The 16,819-nt window shown below is 32.5% G+C and overlaps 1 protein-coding gene and 1 pseudogene across 1 annotated transcript; one reads left to right on the top strand and one right to left on the bottom strand.

The window, feature by feature from the left end:
- LOC134270540 (putative nuclease HARBI1) overlaps positions 1-16,819 on the bottom strand; it is a 319,031-nt pseudogene that overhangs the window by 162,757 nt on the left and 139,455 nt on the right.
- On the top strand, positions 1,746-10,847 carry LOC134270523 (zinc finger CCCH domain-containing protein 15-like). The gene is made up of 12 exons (XM_062752750.1): positions 1,746-1,906; positions 4,785-4,889; positions 5,537-5,636; positions 6,076-6,216; positions 6,624-6,715; positions 7,245-7,350; positions 7,573-7,649; positions 8,102-8,170; positions 8,358-8,435; positions 8,670-8,774; positions 8,999-9,155; positions 9,495-10,847. Exons 1-12 carry the CDS (start codon positions 1,841-1,843, stop codon positions 9,692-9,694), a joined length of 1,296 nt encoding a protein of 431 aa, XP_062608734.1. The 5' UTR covers positions 1,746-1,840; the 3' UTR covers positions 9,695-10,847.

Here is a 16,819-nt window from a genome sequence, read left to right as displayed (position 1 = left end):
GATTATTGTCTGACATCTCGTCGTTAAAACCGTCCACAACATTCTCAGCTGTAATATTCATCATTGCACCAGTGTACGTATCAAATAGCGCTCAGTCTCTGGATCCCATGTCCTCTGGAATAAATCACCGAACAAAGAATATGCGCATCGCTGAATTGTCTCGAGACATTTCCAAGAATTGCATTTAGAGGAGTAAATTAACAATGTAAAAGGTTTCATTACACTTAAGGACAGTCTAGAGTCAGAACCCAATTAATTCTATCACATCCCGGGATTACTCCATGACACAGACTTATTCACTTATATAATATATAATGTTACAAGACACGAAAAGGCGCTGGCGGAGCATTCCGATGTGAGAACTAGCATGCAGTACAGATGTTTGCATTTTCCAGCTGTTTTCATTAATCTAATGCACATTCCTCGCCGCGGAATCACTTGTTCGCCAAAATAATTACATCTAATGAAAACACACACTAATAATATCCCAGGAAATCCCACACCGCGATCTTCTCTTTGTCTGTTTTTGAAGCCTTACCAGCCAGGAATCATAGAATTTAATCAGAAAGCATCAGTTACGGACAGATTCTTTTGCCAATATATCACTCCCTATTACCTTGAACAGGTAGCATCTTGAAGCATTGATTTGTAGGGGCGGAGGCAATACATCTCAAAATCAATTCCACGGTTATTGATCGGAATCACGCGTACTGCGAAAGAAAGACACCGAGCCAGGGAACTGCATGACTTTATATTAGAACGACTAAGGGTTGTTTATCAGTTTATGTGTATACTTTATACGCCCCACACATCGATAGCCAATAATTATTTTCTTAATCTCCCGACCTCTAGACCTTATATAATTCGGTCCGACTTCTTTTCTTTGTTTTTTTTCAGACAGGATGCTAAAAAAACACTTAATACACATGTACATGTATGATATAAACTGTGAGGAAAAAAGCCATTCGTATCAGTCGTTCAAAAAATAAGTACTTACTGTGAAAAAATCCTAATTTTGCAATTCTACACTAATGAAACATAATTGATTTTCGATATTTATTTTAAACTGTCGTTTACAAAATATACTATTTTTACAATTTCTACATGATTAAATTTTAGTTGATATTCTGCAATGTTTTTCTTTTATACAGTATAATTGTCATATTTGCAGAAAGAAAATAAAGAAGATATATATATTTCTTATCCAAAATTTGAACGTGACTATAATCATGTTGTTATATTATTTTGTTGTCTTACTCATGTTATTGTCATGTATATATATATATATATATATACTGTCCCTTACCAATCAATGTAATTCTGTTTGTAACAAGAAAGAAAATATTTGATATTTGTATAAATTTTGCATAAGAAACCATAGGCGTCGGAACCTTAAAAGGGGGGAGGGGCTTTTTTGCAAAGATAGACATAATATAGGCATTAAAAATTTGGGGCTTCGTCCCCAAGCGTTTTTTTTTTTTTGGTTAAGCCAGAGACATAAATAATTTATGTCTGGTTAAGCCCCCCTTTCAATTAACCCACTCCTACTTTTAATTTGCGTCCGACGACTAGGAAATATATCTTTTTGTAAACAATAAATAGCATTATAAATACGTGTGCTTATTAAAATATTTTATTATCTTAAAAATAAAAAAAATGCCCCAAAAATATGTACCCCATTTTTTCAGATGCTGGGATAACATAACGAGAGAGAGAGAGAGCCTTTTCTATCGGGATCGGCGTTCTCCTTAAATTGTCACTTCCGATTAAATTTTCTCGAGGCACATTTCGCCAGACTTTGCAACAAACCGCGAAAGAAAAGCTATATTTATGAGTCAAAATGCCACCAAAGAAAAATGAACCTGGCAAAAAGACGGTTGAAAAGAAAAAGGACAAGGTTATAGAGGTAAATCGCCCAACTCTGTTTTAAAAAAGATTCCCAGAATGACAATTATCAGGCACAGTATATCAATAAACAAGAGATCATATGAAACTACTCTATCTAGGTTGACATCAATAAATTTTTATGAAAGAAATGTTCAGTGGCAGGCATATTGAAGAAGATTTATAATATTTCAAAGATATGACAGCCAGTGACTGACAGTCATATAATATGACTAGGTATGACATGTTAAACAGGTCCAGCACAATACCCCGATAAAGGTATATAGCTTGATAAAGATATATAGCTTTATCAAGGTATTTAAAATACCTTGATCAAGGTATTTCATGTAATGAAAATTTTAAAAAATTCTTTAAAAATTAATTACTGAAAGTCGAGTTCTGAGTTGTTGTCAGTGAATTCACCCATGCATGTAAAGTACTCAAACTCAAACAAATCAGTAGAAAAACGTGTCGTGTGAGGAGGCGTTATTTTAGGCTTTCCTTTTGATACCAGAGTGTTTTTCATGCACAAGTAGACACACTTACAATAACTCAGAACTCGACTTTCAGTATTTAATTTATAAAGAAATTTTTTGAATTTTCATTACATAAAAGACCTTGATCAAGGTATTTTAAATACCTTGATAAAGCTATATAGCTTTATCAAGCTATATACCTTTATCGGGGTATTGTGCTGGACCTGTTAAACAGATGTACATGGGAGTATATACAACATTGTATACAAACTATAGAAAGTTTTCAGTAGACCAGAATTAACAGGAGTTATTTCCCATTGGCTGCCATATTGGGGGTCAACCTGGTAATTTTCCATCTTTGTCCTACCAAATATAAGAAGGTGTAGCAGAAATATTTTGGGGGAAATCTTAATGGAATAAAAATTATGAAATAAAGTAGGCTCTAACAAATGTATATTTTTCAGAAAACAATGCTTCCTACCCTGCAATTTCCAGTGTAAAAAGTTAAAGTTGTTTGAGTGAAGAAGGAATGGTATGAGCATGTTGAACCCCCCCCCCCCCAATATGGCGGCCAATGGGAAATAACTCTTGTTAACTTGGGTCTATTGAAAACTATCGATACATAGAGATATTTGTCATAAACAAACCAATGATAGAGAGATCCTTGAACTTAAAAAGACCTACAGTTTGATATCTTTTACATGCTTTTTTCTCCTTTAAAATATCGGAAGACCATGTCAGGATATATGGTTTTTCAATTCCAAAGAAATAGATTTATAGGCCCATATTTTGTTTTTATTGAATATTTATAACCACAGGCCGTTAGATCGCTTAGAAAAAAAAAACTGAGGTGGAAAAAAAAAAATAAAAGGTATGGAACTTTTTACATAGGGTACCTACTTTCGCCAATAAAATTCTTTTAAATCAAATGCTTTACAATTTTACTTACTATCCATATCTATTTATATAATATAAACAATCTTCATTACTACCAAAATTCATTCCGTATACTTCTCGAGATATTCTGAAATCAATCCCAAAATTGATCTTAATTTTTTACTTGACATCAGCTTGGGCCTTTGAAGAACTAAATTAATTGTTAAATGAGAACAATAGGACAAATTTTCACCGGAATTTATTCTATAACCAATGCATATTTGCCTCATTTGCATTTGAGCGTACAAGATTTTCTTTAATTTGATCATATGAGCTTACTAAGTCACCAACAAAATTTTATCGGTCTAATTGTTTTTAAAATCGAAAGGTAAATTATACATTCTGGGAAAAATTCGTTCAACCATAGCCTCTTTTATATTCATAATCAACATGGCGGTGCAGTTGTGGATATAAACATTTTCAAATTAATTTCTCGTGAAAGGAATTATTATGGACTTAATCTTACAATTTGGAGGAAGAAATCAACTTTAAAATTTTGAAAGATTTTGCAAATACTATGCAACTCTTCGCTGCACTTCAAGCACCGTCTGTTTACATTTGAATGACTAGGGGCCCAAACTAATGTCGTGTAAAAAAAAAAAATTAGGTCATTTTGGGAATTGATATCAGAATATTTTGAGAAGTATATGGAATTTTGGGATGAGCTTTGGTAGAAATGAGAATTGTTTATCTCTGAATAGAATTTAATAGAAAGTAAAATTTAAGAGCATTTGATAAAAAAGATATTTTGTTAGCGAAATTGGGCACCCACTGTAAGAGTTCCATACCTTTATTTTTTTTACACACTTATTTTTTTAGGGAACCAAAGGCCTGTGTTTATAACCTACTATGATTTTTATTCAACTTTGTTAAGGAAAGCCTAGGAATTTTTCTTTTCTGCTCTCCTGTTCTGAAAACTCGAGTGACTTATTCTGATCACATTTTGTCTGTCTAGCTGTCTGTCTTTCTGTAATTTTTTTTTCATGTTTTCGACTTCTTCTCTGGAACTTTGGGACCAATTTCAATCAAATTTTAAATGACATAAGGCATGCTTGGGAAGAAGGGATTAATTTGAAAAAAAAAATAGAGGACTAGAGCCTCATTCAAGGGGAGATAATTCAGAAATAGTGAAAATTGGGTGGCATATTTTATAAAAATCTTAATTTCAAGAATCCTTAGGTCAGTAAAGTTTTAACTTAAGAGATCCCTTTTTACTTAGTGTATAAAGTTCAAGTTTATTCAAACGATAACCTAAAAAAAAATTCTGCTCAAGAACAGCAAAGCTATTTGTTATATTAATATGGAAGCATCCTCATGTAGTTTTAAATTCACCCCCCTCCCTGTAAGTTGTTCAATACTGAACTAATTTGTGCTTTTTTTCTAACCAGTGTGTTTAGGTTATTCAATGTGGCCTTTGAGCCTGTTGTGATTCAGGTACGTTAAAAAAACAATGATTGAAATGACTGATATTAGATTGATAAATTTTAGGACAAAACTTTTGGTTTAAAAAACAAGAAGGGAGCCAAACAGCAGAAGTACATACAGAATGTCACCCAGCAGGTCAAGTTTGGGAACCAGAAGGCCAGTAAATTGGTAAGGAGTTACACCTGTAGGGTGTTCTTATTGAATATTACAACACACAGGTAATGAATCTTTTTGTTCTGTAAACAGCAGAATCTCTGATTTAAGACTTGTGAAGACGCTGTAGTGGTACTTTTTCCATTTACATTTCTGTGTGTAAATTTATTGGAAAATGATATTAAAATAAATTTTGTAGTTGATTTAGTAAAAATACACAGCAAAAATAAGTAGATTATAAAAGTAAGCCTTATCTGAACTGAATTCTGGAATCATACTGAAACTGAACTACCGGTAAGATGATATTTAAACCAAGGTTATGTTTTTGGTGTAAAAGTGAATATTTACACCACTCGTAAAAAAAAAAATAAAAATATAAAACTGCTAAAGGTTACTCTTTTTATAGTTTTGATTTCAGTAAAATTGGCTTAGAAGACACCAAGTTACATGGTTTTGTAAATATGAAACTTAAGAAAGTCCAGGTGCTGCTTTTCTCTTCCTTTAATATCGATACAACAAACCAGAAAAAGCAAAGTTTCATCATAAGAAAGTTCTCGTTCTGTTTCGTTCAAAATGTCTGACTGAAAACAGTACAGACAGTACAGTTTTATTGCTTGTTTTTAAATGTTGTATGTCTCATCAGACTTGTACTGTATATTTAGGCACAGCTGGAAGCAGAAAAGGGAAAGAAGAAATTGGACAAGAAAAAAGAAGCTGAAGAGCTAAACACTTTATTCAGGCCTGTACAAACAATCTCCAAAGGTTGGATTTCAACTTTTATTTTTAATAATCACACAGTAGATTTATGCTAGAGAAGAACAGAACATCTTGTTCAGGCCAGCTAAACTCTAAAGGTAGAATTATTGATATGATAGTTGACGACTTTTGAAAATTGATGCTGATGGCAACATGTCAGCCACAATTGATAGAAAATTTTAAAATCAATTGTCACGAAATTTTTTCAACACATGTTGGTTTATGTTAAAACGTTATCAAATGAAATTTGTCTTATTCTATTGCAAACAACAAATTTTCCTAATAAGCATAAACTGAAGGTGCTCTCATAAGTATCAATATAGAAAAAGTTGTATTGCCTCAGCCTTACTTTAAAGTAAGCTTTAATAAAACTAGATTACTAATAAATAACAGTATTGGGTAAGTAAATCACCGTTAACAATCAACTTTTTTCTGTTGATTTTAGGTGCTGATCCCAAATCTGTGTTGTGTGCATTTTTTAAACAAGGACAGTGCTCAAAGGGAGCTAAGTGTAAATTTTCACATGACCTGAACATAGACAGGAAAGGAGAGAAGATCAATATATACGCTGATTCCAGGGAGGAGGGTAGGTGAACTTACTGTTGATTCCTTAAGTTATTCTCAGGTAATTTTGCGAGAATCAATACCTGCAATGTAAAATATATTAAAGGAATCTACAGTACTGATTAATTACATTTCTATAGAGTTATTTCCTCTGTGTCAAAAATTATGCAGATTTCCTTTTTTTGTTCCATTCCCAAGATCAGAATTCAACAAATTTAAAGCGATACTTGAACATTTCTGAAAAAATATGCTTAAACAATTTTATTTTTTGAAAGCATATCTTACTTACACTTGATATCAATGTTTAGATATTAAACTTCAAGTATTTTCATATCAAAGGCTTAGATATGTTCAATAAGCTAGTCTCCACCTTGTTAGGTCATTTTGTTGTAATCTGTGTGGTAAAGTAAATTACACTGTTCACTGCAGATACAATGGAGAATTGGGACGAAGATCAACTCAGAGATGTCGTAAACAAGAAACACGGAGAACAGGAAAAGTCACTACCCAAAACCACCATTGTAAGTACTGCTGGTAAACACGGAGAATAGGAAAAATCACAACCCAAATCCCCAATTATAAGTACTGCTGTAAACACGGAGAATAGGAAAAGTCACTACCCAAAACCACAATTATAAGTACTACTGGTAAACACAAAAAGTCACTACCCAAAACCACAATTATAAGTCCTACTGGTAAACACAAAAAGTCGCTACCTAAAACAACAATTGTAAGTACTACTGGTAAACACAAAAAGTCACTACCCAAAACAACCATTGTAAGTACCACTAGTAAACACAAAAAGTCACTACCCAAAACCACAATTTTAAGTACCACTAGTAAACACAAAAAGTCACTACCCAAAACCACAATTGTAAGTATCACTGGTAAACACAAAACACAGAGAACATGATAACAGAATCATTGTCTAGTTTGTAGGGTATATTAGGGCATCAACGATAGCTTGATATTTCGGATAATGGCAAAGCCTGTAAAAGGATGACGTATGGTATACTTTCATAATTTTTTTTTTCACATTTTCTTCTGTAGATATGTAAATATTTCCTAGAAGCTGTGGAATCAAGCAAATATGGCTGGTTTTGGGAATGTCCCAATGGAGGGAAGAAATGTCACTACAAACATTGTCTACCCCCAGGTAAGATCAGCTAAGATCAGGGATTGATTTAAACACCCCCCCCCCCCAAAAAAAAAATAATGATCCTTGTCTTAGGTTAATAGAGTACAAGTATTGTCCACCAGCAAGTGAAGTGCCCTTTCAGGTAATCATACATATACATTAGATAATTAAAATTCTTAAATGAGTAAAAAAAAAAAGCTTTTTAAAAAATTTTTTTACACAAGCTGTTTTTTTTTTTAGGTTTTGTTTTAAAGAAAGACCAAAAGAAAGAAGAGAAAGGAGAAACTATTACGATAGAGGAGTTAATTGAAAAAGAGGTTTGTGACACAAATTTGGATTTTTATGTTGGCAAACATACATTTACACAATATTTTCTACAACCCCCTCTCTACGTAAAGGGAAGTTTAATATCTTCTCTAGAACAGCATCAGCAATATTAATACTGAACCAGCTTTTGGGGTATTTCAACTAATCCCAATGTTGAAAGGATTCAGTTTTGCTTAAATCATAGCTCTTTTAAGCAGTATGAAATCAAAATTTTCTTATTGCATAAAATTAAAGAAAAAAAATCTGCTGGTGAAGTTTCATTTTTACCCAGATGAGCATGAACTTCTTTTAAGATACTTTCAGTTTAGCAATAATTTCATGGTTTTATTTACGTTTGTCTAATTGATAGCTATAAGAATATAAAGAGTAATGGGTGTATACATTAACCATTACCCTAGGGCCAACATTAAATCTTGTGCTCTGATCTTTTTTTTTATAACAGCGTGCAGCACTTGGAGGTGGAACCACAAAAGTCACGTTAGAATCATTTCTGAAATGGAAAGAGAGAAAGGTGGGTATGACAAGATTAATCAACATTAAATAGCTTTATTACCGGTAGTCATGAATAATCTTTGTCTTATACAGTATTTGTTAACAAATAATCTCAGTCCAAGTTTTTGACAATAGTTGGTAATGATCAAATTTTCTGGGTTTTGTGAGATTTTAATTAGATATTTTGTGATGTAATTTTTTTGCAGAGGAAAGAGAAGATTGAGCAAGCTAAAGCTGCCCAAGACAAGAAGAGAGCTGACTACAAAGCTGGCAAGGCATTTGGAGTAAGTGGTCATTTTTCACCAGCAGTTATAGAAAGGTTAATCAGAGCTGTTTTTAAAGATTACCCCCCCCCCCAAAAAAAAAAGAAAAAAAGAAAAAAAAAGAAATTAAGAAATTAGCTGTAATACTTTGCTGAAAGAGATTTGTGAAAAAGTATACATGTATTCATAGTTGGATTAGATTACCAAGTGAAATAAACCTTCTTTAACATACTTGTATGTTGATGATTGTTACAGATCAGTGGAAGGGAGATGTTTGAGTTTAACCCTGACCTTGTGGGAGAGGACGATGATGAGGCCACAGAAGGGGTGATAGAGAGAGAGCTGGATTCTGATGATGAGGTTAGAGCAATCTTAAGATTTATTTTGTAATTAATATCAAATCTTCAAAATTATAAATTACGGGGTAAATGAAAGTCTGTTTTCTGGATTATAAAATGATGCTTTTTATTAGTCATGGCAGTAAACCCAGATATACAGGAATGAAATAATTTATCAAGTTTCTTGATTTCTAAGAGTTCACATGTGTATTTACATGAATGAAGATGGATGTTGTATTTATTAAGGCTGAAGAGCGAGTGAAGGTACATGATATAAACCTGGACTATTTAATGTCAACGGCTCAAGAATCTGATGGCTCAGGTACCGTGGTTACAGAGCGGACATTTGAGGTTTCCTCGGGGGCAGGAGGCGAGCCTTCATCAGCGATGTCAAATAAAACAGGTCAGTGTTACAGGTTAATATACATGTATATAGCAACAAGGGTCAATGTAACAAATCAGGTCACTTTAGCATAGCTGATTAGTGTTGCAAAATCTCCAATGTTTCAGTACAATGTATATCTTGATTCTGAAAAACATGTAGATGCAATGAATACATAATTTTATCATATAACACTAGATTACTAACAATATGTGTATGTTAGTTTATAAATTGTTCAGTTTTACAGTATTTAAGGTTTAAAGATTACTTTATAGAGTCAAAATGCTTATTGTTTTTAGAAATTTACACCTGCTGGTATTAAAATAAATTCAAGGTTACTTTAAATTCTTTTTCCTGAAGATGAATCTACGAAGCTGGATGAAGCAGCCGCCCTACCTCCAGAAGACAAACCTGCCACAGACACGGATGCCGCGATAGCTGCGGCAATGGCTGCCACGGTGAACGGTGAGGAGGTGGAGATTGACGAGGAACTTTTCGGTGGTGATGATATTGACGATGTGGAAGATGAACTAGACACTCTAGATCTTGAGGATGAATAGCAGTGCTGTCCCTTGATTTATTTATCTGTTCCATGTTTCCCTCAGTTTATATGCCTTAATATTTTCCAAACTGAATGCAAAAACAAAATCTTGCAATTAAATCTGAATACTTGAATTGTGAAAGAAATACAGGTGTCATAATATATACTTCAGCTCTAGTTGATATGTTGTCATTTTGAATGAAAAGAATAAAAAAAAGTACTGTTTCGAAGGTTAATTATACTACATATCAAAATGATTATACAACTGTGGGGTCATTTAAATTTCTGCACATGTTAAAAAAAAAAAACTCTGGTTACTGACATTAGTATACAGAGTGTGCATTGATCAAGTTGGGATTAGAAGATATGTAAATTCATAAGAATTGTCAAAAAAATTCATTATCATTGGTCCCCAACTAACATTAAAAATGCTACAGTAACATGTACAATGTAGTCGTGATAAATGTGTTAATTAATCTAAGGATTCCCTTTATAAAATGAAATAATGTATTATGAAATTTAAGTTTTGTAAAAAATAAAAATATTTAATGGTTTATTATGCATTTTTTCTGTTATAAAAGTTTGTGTTCAATGTGAAAAAGGCTAACCACCAATCATGGTAAACAAATATATTGATTGTGATGCACAGATCTTTTACAGTGTATATATATCTGCATTTGATGAAAAAATTTTAAGCTTACATTGTATAAACAGTGTGTGTATACATTTGCTGTTTGATATATTCATATGTTTCCAAAGTGCTGTACTAATGTGAATTACTTTCTAGCATATATAATTTTTAAAAAAAAAAAGAAAAATGCAAAAAACTGTACGAAATCTTATTGATAATGTACTTCAGTCAAGTTGATTATGGAGTCAAGTAACCAATTAGGAATTACATGTACTAGTTTTGTTTTTAATCCATACTATAAAGAAAAACTTTTTTTTTATTTCATAAAGGATCACAGCACTGGTTTGGTAATAAGTTTTTTTTACATCATAGGTTTAAAACAACTTCAATAGAAATGTCTGAGACTTGCGATAATAATTTATTATAAAATTCAGGTGTGTAAAATATGGCAGTATTGGATATTATATGACAAGGATTGGCAAGCGGAATGATTGTCATGGTTGAAAATTGAATAAATGATTATAATGTTTCAGTTTCTCAGTTTTATGTTTTGTATATGCAACATAAGGTTGTATTTGTAGCCTTCTTTTTATCAGCAGGCTTTTCTGTCATGAGCTGCTACTAGTATTTAATATTAATTGATATTGCTGTAATTTTACCTCCCACAAAAAAGTGTGAAATATTCATATAGGAGTAATCCTCTCTCTCTGTCTGCCTACATTTCCACTCAATAATGTATGGACAAAAACTTCATAATGAAGATTATACATGTACATTGAAGTCTCATACTCGACTATAAAATTGCTTATGACGTAATTATGTTCCCCAAACGAAGTTGGGGAACATATTGTTTTTACTCTGTTTCTTATTATTAAGTCTTCCGTTCACAACGGAAGACTTATAGTGTTTGTATTGTTTCTTTTTATTATTATTATTATTCCTCCCAAATTTTGTGAGCGCGATTACTCAGAGATGGTTGGATAGATTTCGACAATTTTTCACATGGTAGTAGGCTGATATATGAAGTTTATATAAAATTCCGTTTTTTGAAAAATTCACTTCCGGTACGAAGTTATCGCCGAATTTCCAATTTTTAAATGAACTTTTGTCCGGAATTTTTCTTGAGAACGGGTTGAGGTAAAGATGTAAAATTTACAGGAGTTTTATATTATGACATTGTCCTTGTTTTGAAGTAGTTTTCAAGCGTTTCTGGTACTTCCTGTCCGCACCGGAAGTGAATTTGTGTTTCGGTCAATTTTCGACTTTTTTGTTTTTGAATCTTTTTTCAAGATGTTTCCAGGCATGATAGAGATAGGTCCATAGAAGCCAAATATTTAATTTGTTTTAAAATCAGATCAGGCGTTTTGTAGATTTCAGCTACTTTCGTTTTGCATTTATAAAATCAAAGTACTGAAAGTATTGACGGGGCAATTTTTTTTCTTTAAATTACATGAAGGTTATATTTACATGTTTCTCTTCATACAAAATCATACATACAGTGTCATATATATTAGGTTGACGACTTCAAAGTTGCAATACAAATCAAAGTACTGAGAGAACTGTTTACATACCAACCTTTTTCTCACTACAGTGTACATGTAGTATAAACTGGCATGTTTTCTACACAGAAACATCAATGCATACAAGAAGTAACCTATGAAAGCTATTTTCGTCAGCCAATAAAAATCAAAGAACATGTACCGCAAGTACTGAAGGGATATTTTTTGTAGTAAAAATCAAAGTACCATAAGTTCTGAGACATTGTTTTCTAGATACTCAACCATTAATTTTTAAATTCAAAATAGTTAAAATATGCTTCTTGATAAAACAAAACAACACTGCACGCATACATTATCATATATGAGAACAACAGATACATTGAAGTAAAAATCAAAGGACTGCAAGTACCGAAAAGAAAAACCTAGTTTCTTGACAATATTAATATTATTACATATTAATGCACACGTTTCACTACATACAAAAATAAATACAAACGGTATCATACAGGAACGGAAGACTTTTTTGTTGCCATGGCAACAAGAGTCTAGTTATTATTATTATTATTCCTCCCAAATTTTGTGAGCGCGATTACTCAGAGATGGCTGGATAGATTTTAACAAATTTTCTCATGTAAGTAGGTTGATATATGAAGTTTATATAAAATTCCGTTTTTTGAAAAATTCACTTCCGGTCCGAAGTTATGGCCGATATTCGAATTTTAAAATGGACTTTTGTCCGGCAGTTTTCTCGGAAACGGTTTGAGGTAAAGATATAAAATTTACAGGAGTATTAGATCATGATATTCTATTTGTTTTTGAAGTTGTTTTCGTGTGTTTCCAGTACTTCCTGTCCGAACCGGAAGTGAATTTGTTTTTGGTCAATTTTTGATTTTTTTGTTTTTAGATATTTTTTCGAGATATTCTTATGTAAAACAGACATTTTTCTACAAATACTAAATATATAATTTGTTTTTAAATCAGATTCCGCATTTTGTATATTTTCGGTACCGAAATTTTCTCTATTTACGTAGTATGTATAAGGTGGGCAAAGAAAGATAACTCTGACCTGTGAATGAGAATAGAACTTTCGAGATAAAGGCGGAAATAGTATTGATGATGTTAGAGACATATATAAGCTCTCCAGATCAACATATTTACACATTCAATAATCTCTTTTGCATGTTACTTAATTCACTATATGCATATTAGTTTAAATTTGGCTGTGTAGTGTTAGTCTGTATATTGAAAGTTTTTGATTTACAAATTTATATCTAAAAAAAATTATCCGTTCTGTGTCAACTAAGCACTTTGAAGAAAATAATATTGTACGCAGTATACATTACAGCGATGTATATACAAATTATTCTACAAAAATACTAAACATAATATTTATTCAGTCGGATTCTGCATTTTGGAGATTTAAGGTTCCGTCAATAAATTCATTTTCTCTATTTACGTAGTGAGCAAAGATAGATAACTCTGACTTGTAAGACAATGGCGTGCCAAAAGTGAAGATAATTTTATTTTTTCTCTATATATTTCATTGATGACAACATTTCTTAACAGATTTTATAAAAAATTTCGTGATAATCTAAGAAATTGTTGTAGTTAAAAAAAATAATAGTTTTTATCAAAGATAGAAAACTCTGACTTGTAAGTGGGAATAGAACTTTCGAGATAAAGGCGGAGGTAGTATCCATGACGTCGCAGACGTCTATATCCACACTTTTCACATAAAAAAAAAATTTAAACTCTGAGTTTCCATATCCACTTCTGCATGAAAGATTACGTTGGTTACTGCTTTTAGTATATGCATAGTTTAAAGTTGTCAGCGTAGTGTAAATCTGTAATGTCTGTTATGATTATATTAAAAAAAAATATTCTTAATTCATTCTTTAATTTGAATGCGAAATTATCCCGGAATCCGAGTTTTATTTTCGATTCTAAAATATTATATGTACTCAAAAGGGAACTGAGAGATAGAAGAGTAGGTGTAAAGGCTTTAGAAATAAATTGATATCTGCAACTTAAAAGAAAGAAAATCAATCTATAGATTGGATTTGGTTTTAACACGTATATTTCATTGATTAAAAGTCTTATAGTGTTATTTATTATACATGATCTATACTTTTATATACCCAAGAAGTTATTAAAGATAAGAAAAAGCGATTCTTGGATTTTTGTGAAATACTAGTACTCAAAGGATTAACATTATGTGAAAGTTACGCGTTTCTGTGTGAAATAATGCTACGCTAAAAACATGATACAAAAACATCTGCAAAGGTCTGTTGATATGTTAGATAAAGTATACGAATGAACACAATTTTATGCAATGCTATATAATTATATGTATGTACATGCAACCTTAAGTATTTTCCTTTTAATTCATAAAACATAAAATTACCGAGTATGTAATTCTTTTGAAGCCCCCTCCCCCCTCTTGATTTTATTCGGAGACATTATTGCAACTATAGGCCTTTGAATTATAAATTAAATCTGGAACATTTGGTTATAATTACCATTAACATGTATACAGAATTCATATTCTATAATAGTAGATTTTTCATTACGCAAGATACTGAAATTTACATATCTGAGAGAGAGAGAGAGAGAGAGAGAGAGAGAGAGAGAGAGAGAGAGAGAGAGAGAGAGAGAGAGAGAGAGAGAGAGAGAGAGATTCCCTTTTAATCTTGATTATCCTATCCATTTATATAGACAAAAAATCAGTTCTATATCAGTTGTACCCATTCTTTATTAAATATTTTCTGATTTCATAGTCCGTCATAGTCACTCTCTGTATATTTTTTCTGCTTAAGAAGTATTACACTAAGTGCACATGTATTGACCTGTCAATCAAAATCACCGGACGCTGTATGCATTGCAATAAAGTTTATTAAGTATGATCTTTAAGAAAATCTGATGCAACACATTTGTGAAATGAAAAATAAAATAAAAACATGGCTAGAGCACCATATATCTGTATAATGGACTTCAATTGTGGGACGTGGAGACCGGTCCCTCAGGTGAGATCGTTTAAATCGAGGTCCCGTGTGTCAGATGGTACTGGCTCAAAAAGATTCCTCGCTGCTCAATGGCGATAGTACAACATTTTACAGTCTCCAACGGCGAGTGGAGGCTTCTCCGTGTGAACAATTCTCGAGAAGGACGCTAAACAACATGTAATCAATTAATCGATTGCTGAATAATTCTTGTCATTGATGAATAATATTTCTTCCTGGCAAATCTCGATATCATTACTTTAAAAATCAACGACTTTACGTTTAATGTGGTACTAACTTAGTTCATGACATTTTTATAACAACATCACAATTGTCCCAGAACATAAACACAGTGAAGTTTATGAGAGTACGGTGTTCGTTTGTCTGTTGGTTTGTCTATGATACACGTGTAGCTCTTGTGAGTGCCAAAATGCATCGGAACAAGATTGATCATGAAAATCAAAGTACTTTAAGTACTGAAGGACTTTTTTGCATTTTTTTTCTTTCAGAGTACATGTGATATCTATGTTTGTTGCAGAGGAAAAGCAAATTCCTTACAGATTTAGAAGAACGGAAGACTTATTTGTTGCCATGGCAACAAGATTCTAGTTATTATTATTTTTCTTCTTCTTCTTCTTCTTCTTCTTCTTCTTCTTCTTCTTCTTCCTGGGTACTTTTTTGTCCGGGAGTGATCTTGTAAACTACACATCCGACTTAGGTAAAACCTTTTTAGGGTCAGTAGGCATGTTATGTAGATTTGCGGAACGAAGGTCATTTTGCGCGCACGTGCTTGCAGGAGCGTGCACGTGCAACGCTTGAAATGACCAATATAATAGATATAGCCATAACTTTTCTAATTTTGGACGAAATGCTTTGAAACTCATAATGTGAGGATATATTAGTAGCATAGACATGATGACATGGTCAAAATAGCAAGATCTCACGCGCATGCACGTGCGCTTCGCTCTGATTGGCTGAAACTAAAGTCTCAATATCTTTCTTGTTTTTAGACAAATTCCTTTGAAATTTTGAACATAGCCATGCATTAGGATATCCTACAACATGATATATAGCAATTATCATGAAAACACGTGCATGCACGTGCGCTGCAATCTGATTGGCTTAAACTTTAAATAGCTATAACTCCCTTGGTTTTCAACCAACAGGATGGGATTTGGAACATATATAGATATAATGGACTTCTACAAGAAAGTATGGTCACCATGTACATGCATACACGTGCGTGTACGTGCACTGCAATCTGATTGGCTGAAACTTTAAACAGCTATAACTCCCTTGGTTTTCAACCAAACGGGGTGGGATTTAGAACATAGATAGATGTAATGGACTTCTACAAGAAGGTGTGGTCACCATGCTCATGTATGCACGTGCGTGCATGTGAAATGAGTAAAATCAAAAATATACTTGAATGAGCGTATTTTTAAATAATTTTGGATTAAATACTTTAATATTTAGTGTATTAAAATATATAGATTGTGTAGACAAGATGATATGGTCATTACGCAGATGCATTCAGATGCGCACGCGTGCAATGCTAGAATTTGAATGAACTTGGTACACTTCTGGGTAAACGTTATTAAAATCTCAAATGCATAGAGTTTGTCTTCTTTAACGAAGCTTACAGGGAATATGGCACCAAAAGGGAGTTGGGGAGCGTTTGGGGAACATCTGTAACGGTCCCCGTTACAATTAGCACTAGTTGTGTACATTGTATTATGACATGAAAGTCATTTTGCCAGGTTCAATGTCATTAGGAGAAAAAAAATTGATATCAATAATATTATAGTAATGTCTTTCATTAATTTTCTAATGGAGGTAATTCTACATACAAAATTTATTTATGAACTGAAGTATTTTAGCCTTGACTCGGAGTCATTTGTGTTAGTTCAAGGTTAGTGATGGAAAATCGTATTACCCATGTAAAGGCAATATTTTATAATGGAAAAACATTGGAAACTTGATAAACAACGTTTAACCTTAGTTGTGGTTGGACC

Source organism: Saccostrea cucullata, unplaced genomic scaffold (genome assembly GCF_032062105.1).
Source record: "Saccostrea cucullata isolate Sc308-1 unplaced genomic scaffold, CSIRO_AGI_Scuc_v1 ctg281, whole genome shotgun sequence".
NCBI lineage: Eukaryota > Metazoa > Mollusca > Bivalvia > Ostreida > Ostreidae > Saccostrea > Saccostrea cuccullata.
This window is presented reverse-complemented; position numbering and strand designations above follow the sequence as displayed.

Excerpts from the sequence above, each read along its gene's own strand:
- LOC134270523 (XM_062752750.1), top strand. The coding sequence starts at position 1,841 with ATGCCACCAAAGAAAAATGAACCTGGCAAAAAGACGGTTGAAAAGAAA. Across the intron at positions 1,907-4,784 it reads AAAAGGACAAGGTTATAGAG|GACAAAACTTTTGGTTTAAA; the intron begins GTAAATCGCCCA and ends GATAAATTTTAG. Across the intron at positions 5,637-6,075 it reads TGTACAAACAATCTCCAAAG|GTGCTGATCCCAAATCTGTG; the intron begins GTTGGATTTCAA and ends TGTTGATTTTAG.